The sequence below is a fragment of the Daucus carota genome, chromosome 7 (assembly GCF_001625215.2).
Source record: "Daucus carota subsp. sativus chromosome 7, DH1 v3.0, whole genome shotgun sequence".
Lineage (NCBI taxonomy): Eukaryota > Viridiplantae > Streptophyta > Magnoliopsida > Apiales > Apiaceae > Daucus > Daucus carota.
The window spans coordinates 27,455,335-27,460,990 of record NC_030387.2 but is presented as its reverse complement, the minus strand read 5'-3'; the positions used below and the strand labels follow the sequence as shown (position 1 = coordinate 27,460,990).

General features: G+C 34.0%; 1 protein-coding gene across 1 annotated transcript; it reads left to right on the top strand.

The window, feature by feature from the left end:
• Window positions 1–2,497: 2,497 nt before the first annotated feature.
• On the top strand, window positions 2,498–3,097 carry LOC108194145 (ethylene-responsive transcription factor 2). Its single transcript, XM_017361052.2, has one exon. It carries the CDS (start codon window positions 2,498–2,500, stop codon window positions 3,095–3,097), a length of 600 nt encoding a protein of 199 aa, XP_017216541.1.
• The last annotated feature ends 2,559 nt before the right edge of the window (window positions 3,098–5,656 follow it).

Sequence of the window (5,656 nt, the reverse complement as noted above, 5' to 3'; positions counted from 1 at the left end):
TAATAAAATTCTTCATGTTTATTATATTTCTTGCGATTCACTGGATTTACATTGTGAGAAGCGAGAATTTATTGGAATGGCCGGGTAGAAACTCATGAATATTCAGTCGTGCATGCGAGGGACTTAAATAAAATGAGGCCAGAAACACTACTCTGGACAGTACTATTTCTAGAGCCGCCTGTATACTCACATTTTTCCTGTCATTGGCTCGTACGACTTATGTTTAAAAGTGATCGGTTCCACCCAGAAAATTGGATACAGAACTCTCATATATTAACTATATCCCATTTAGAACGAGGCTAATGTACGCAGATCATGTTACTATTCTGAAATTAACAGGGAAGCTGTTTATATTAAGACCTTCGTCCTAATGAAAAATAAAATATTGTATGACATATGTCTAAATAATATCTTGACACATGATTTTATTTACGTGGAATCCACCTTTTTCGTAAAATCCTCATGGATGATTATAACTCTTCTCCAAACAAACGGACACCATATATTTCATTTTTTTGATTCTAATAATATAAAACTACACTGCCTGAAATAATATATAAGCATAAGAATAAAAAGAAGAAAGTGATAAATATCGACGAACAACGGTTATTGATCATTATGTGTCCATTGCTATGTTCTCTGTGATAAATCATTCTCTGCGGACTTCTCCTTAGGTTATAAATATTTTCTTTTAAATTAAAGTAGTAATTAGGCCGAAGAGAAGCCAACTCTCATATATATCTTATAAAGGGTTCGCTTTTCTTGTCCTATCCTTGTGAAGTAACAGTGACAGACAGAAGAATGTGAGAGAAAGTCCAGGTATGATCAACATGTAGTACACTATAAAGGGGGATCAAGGAGAATCAAATATTTCATAGAAAACTAGTCGAGATGCGCTCAAAACTAGGAGAATATATCCAGCGCAACAGAGACGCTGAGAAGAAAAAAGAGAAGAGGGTTTGGTTAGTGTCTCAGTCTGATTTTTTATGCCCTAATCAAGGGACAAGGGTACGCTCTACCAACATTCTGTTTTACATGTTGAAGTAATGAATATGAGTTTTTACGGTTTAGACATTCTGATGCGAACTCTGGATGACAGATAATACAAATAGATTACTATAGGGTACCATCACTCCCAGTCAAAAACGCTCAATGTTATCTACTGAAAATTTGTGGAGGTGGGAGGTAGAGCACGTTTGACTCAACTTATGACATATGACTTGACGTGATTTATGTGATAAATTGGGAGTTTAAAATATCTGTTTAGATAAGTTTGACTAAATAATGACTATGAGTTATCAAAAATATAATTATAAAAATAAAAGCGATTTGTGTGTACCTTATGATTTATAGGTAATTTTTACAATAACAAATTTTATTTTTAAAAATTAAGTCACTAAAAAATATCTCAAACTAACTTCTGACTTTAAGTAGGTTTCTTGATTATTTCTGGTTTTAAGTCGGTTTCTGACTTATTTTTGACTTTAAACCGACTTTTGACCTATTACACAAGCATAAATTTTTCAATCTAAAGTCATAAATGACTTAAAGTCCGGATTTTAAACTGAGGCAAACAAGCTCATAACTGATTTAAGACCACCATTCCATTTTAAATTATTTTATCTTTAATATAATTTTTCATTCATCCAAAAAAATCTTTGGTACTCCCTCTGTCCCAGTCAATTGTATACGTTTCTTTTTCACTGCTCGACACGCTTTTTAAGGCTCTTATAAAACATAGTTCCACAACTTATTTTTAAGATTTTCTTTTTTTGTATAAAAATATAAATGTTATACTTTTATACAAAAAAAGAAAATTTTAAAAATAATTTACAGAACTATACTATATTGAAGCATTAAAGTCCGTGCTGCGCCCCCGTCCCCCAATGTATACTATTGACTGGGACGGAGGGAGTATATTTCAATTCCACAGATCTCATTTTCACATTTCAATTCCACAGATCTCATTATTGAAAATCGCTTTCCGTTCGATAGGGCCTTGTGTTGCCATTTGCCAATTTGTGTCTCAGAAAAATATACTTTGAAGAAACAAAACGGTAATGCGTCAAAATATGAGTCAAGAATCTTAGTGAGTACAGGTCTCATTATTGAAAAGGTGATGATGATTCGTTTTCCATGAGAATTGACAAGAAAATCATTCAATAATTAGTTCTTACAGGACCACTCCCAGGACCCCTACTCTCTTGCAGCCTCTGTTATAAAGTCAGGATTATTAATCATAATTAATCATTGATTAATTCTTATTTGTAGCTCACCGTACTTGTTAAATTTTTGATTAATCAATTAATCAATCGACTATCCCGGATCAATCTAATTAATCTTCGATTAATTCTTGTTTCATGAGTTCACTGATTAAGTCTGATTTTTACTTTCTATAACACTACTTTGCAACCAAATGTTGCCTACATATACAGCTCAATCCACTCTTCCCAAGTAGGCATATCCCAGTATTATTTGGAAACAAGAGCTCTCCAACATGAACCAAGACCTCTTCATGGGAACTGACCTCTCTTACCTCCTTCAGTCCATCGAGCACCAGCTCCTCGATGATTCCGATCTCGCCAACATTTATCCATCCATGAATTCCTCCTGCTGGGAACCCCCGGAGCCCATCCTCAACAACTTTTTCTTCGTGGAGAGCGATGAACCCGCCTTGAGTTTGGAGTACACGCCGCGCATGGAAGTCGAGGAGAAGAAACAGGAGGACAAGGCGGCCCAGCCGGTCACCCGTGCGCCGCACGGGCGTAGCCGGTACAGAGGAATAAGGAGGCGGCCGTGGGGGAAGTTTGCGGCGGAAATTAGGTCACCGGCTAAGAAAGGTAAGAGGGTTTGGCTGGGAACATACGAAACGCCAGAGGATGCGGCACTGGCTTATGACAGAGCTGCGTTTAAGATACACGGCTCATCTGCGAAACTCAATTTCCCGCATTTGATTGGCAAAAACATTCCCGAGCCTGTTAAGGTGACCCCTAGACAGAGGTCTTCCACTTCTTCGTCGTGCTCATCGTCGTCCTCGTCTTCCAATAGTGGCTGTATCAAGAAGTCTGCGAAAGTTGCTACAATTTACAGATCATGAATTGGAAGGAGGTAGCTAGATATGCGGAGCAGTGTTTGAAAGGTTATGAAATCATAGACTTCTTAATTTAGGTAAGTGTCTTGGTTTTGGCTTACTTTCTGGAGACTCGGCTTGTTTAGTTTCACGAAAAATGATTCACGAATGTCACGGTGCGTTTCATTTTTCGCAAAACTAGACTTTAGTGGATGTTGATCTGTGAGTGATTACCAAACCAACGAATAATATCCAGATGTTGATTACTTCTTCTTCTGTGCTATTTTATATATACCAGCTATTAATCATGATTGTTATGATGTTTGATTAAGTATCACTTTACTTAATTATGTCGGCATTTCAGCTGGATTTTCCAGAAGTGTTGGAATGGGATCATAAATGTTTTAAGCTAGCTGGCCTGCATGTTGGGCCTCAAAACACATACATTTCCAATGTTTTGCAAAAAAGGGACATAATCGGTTCTCCCCCCAGAGCGGATTCTGTGGAGAGCATGATGTACGCAATCTTATCTTTACCTAACATAAACGGCTCTTTTCAGATCATGAACCACTAAAATATGGATAGTTTTCTTAAAACATGATTCACTGACCTTGACTATAATACCTAACACTAGGCCAAAATCTACTCAGTTGGACTCCCTTAAGTACATTATGAAATTTGGGCCATGAAGACCCTAAGAACTCTTGAAAAGCAAGGATTAATATTGTTCACTAGCAGATAAGAAAGAAGGCTAACAAAGGAATAAGTTCACCACTTTCTTCCTGACATTAAAACACCAGAAAAAATTACTTCATTGTTTACATTCGTTAACACCTTAAAATATATTAGAGGGCGTTTGGAGTGTATTTCATTTTAAAAATGATTTTTAAATAACAGTTATCATTTCAATTTCTCAAATTTATACTAATATTTAAATGTCAAATGAAATCAAATCCATATTATCAAACAAGTTACTATTTGTTACATTCAGATTTTCATATGAAATCAATATTCCCAAGCGGACCATTAGTTTATTTCACGTTAATTAGTACTCCCTCCGTTTCAATTTACATGTCCACTTTGAAGAATTTTTTTTGTTTCAAATTAGTTGTCCACTTCAACTTTCAATGCAAAATCATATTTCCAAAGTCAATTTTACTCCACATATCTCTTATTTATATTTCCTAGATCAACCTCATATCACATATTATACTCATTTAATGCAACTAATTTGTCAACATCCACTTTTCTTAAACTGTGTGATTTTTTGAAAGTGGACATCTATTTTGAAACGGAGGGAGTAATAAACTATTACAGATAACAGGGATGATATCGCAACTAATTTAGTGCCACAGAGCAAAACCTGCTGCTGCGTCTATGTAACGTAACTTTTGTCTGATGCATGTGCTATTTGCCTTATTTTTAATTTCCCCCGGGGAATATGATGAACTTTAAATAGACATATTTGATTTTGATACATCAACAAAAGCAGAAATGACGAGAGAGACCGTAAGATAACAAAGAAATCGTACATGTGTCTACATTTCTACAGAAACATCTGGAATGGAGCGCTATGGCTGCTATGCTGCTGCTTGAACTGACATTTATTCGTTGTTTGATTTTGCTAATCTCGTACAAGTTTCATGACTTGCTTTTTGACTACTTGGCTCATGGCATTGCCCACCAAACAATATGCCATTAGTTTTTGCTAATTACTCAAAACCTACTTTGTATTCTTATTATACCTGCGGCTTTGGATCACGGTGGCAGCGAATATTACAAAGTTTATATTTATATGATATATTATAATTTTTTTTTCATTTTTAATAGAATATTGCAGAGAGAACAGAAAATGACAATTGACGAAAAAAGATTTAATTAAATTACAAAGTTTACAATTATACAATATATAATATATTAACCGATTAATTTTAATTTTTTGTATATCTAGTGCTTACAACAAATTCTATATAGTTAGTGGAAACAATACATTTTTTTATCATCTTTCTGTAGATATTTTCTAATATTAAAATGTGTTAATGTTGATAATTTTACCTTTTCTTTTATTCTTTAACTAATTTTAAATCATATCTTTCGTATTTTTTGTTTAGAAATATTCAACTGATCACGCCTAGCATGGAAAAATCTGACCGGGAACAAAATTGAATCAAATTTTATCTACAAGCTTTTATTCACAAAATAAAAAATTTTAAACTCATTGCTACAAGTATATAGTTAACATATTCTTAATAGGCGTAAAAATAACCATGTTAAATAATAAAAGATAGAGAGAGCATTGTTGTTTAGTTACTATTTGTTTCATTTTTTTCTTAACAGTTTTTATTTTGAGATATTTATTTAAAATTTCATATTTTAAGACCATAAAATTTTAAGTTTTAAGAGGATGCACTTTTCCATTAGAAAGTGACATTAAGAAGAAGACTTTGATGAACATCCACTCATATTTAGTCAAAATAACTAGATTTTGCTCAATATGTAATGCTAACTCACTATCAAGACTTAATAAAAACGATTTCTGCCATTTCAATTCACAGGTAATTATGACAGTTACTTAACGACTCAGTT

Bases quoted from the DNA above. Each gene is read 5' to 3' on its own strand.
- LOC108194145 (XM_017361052.2), top strand. From the start codon at position 2,498: ATGAACCAAGACCTCTTCATGGGAACTGACCTCTCTTACCTCCTTCAG.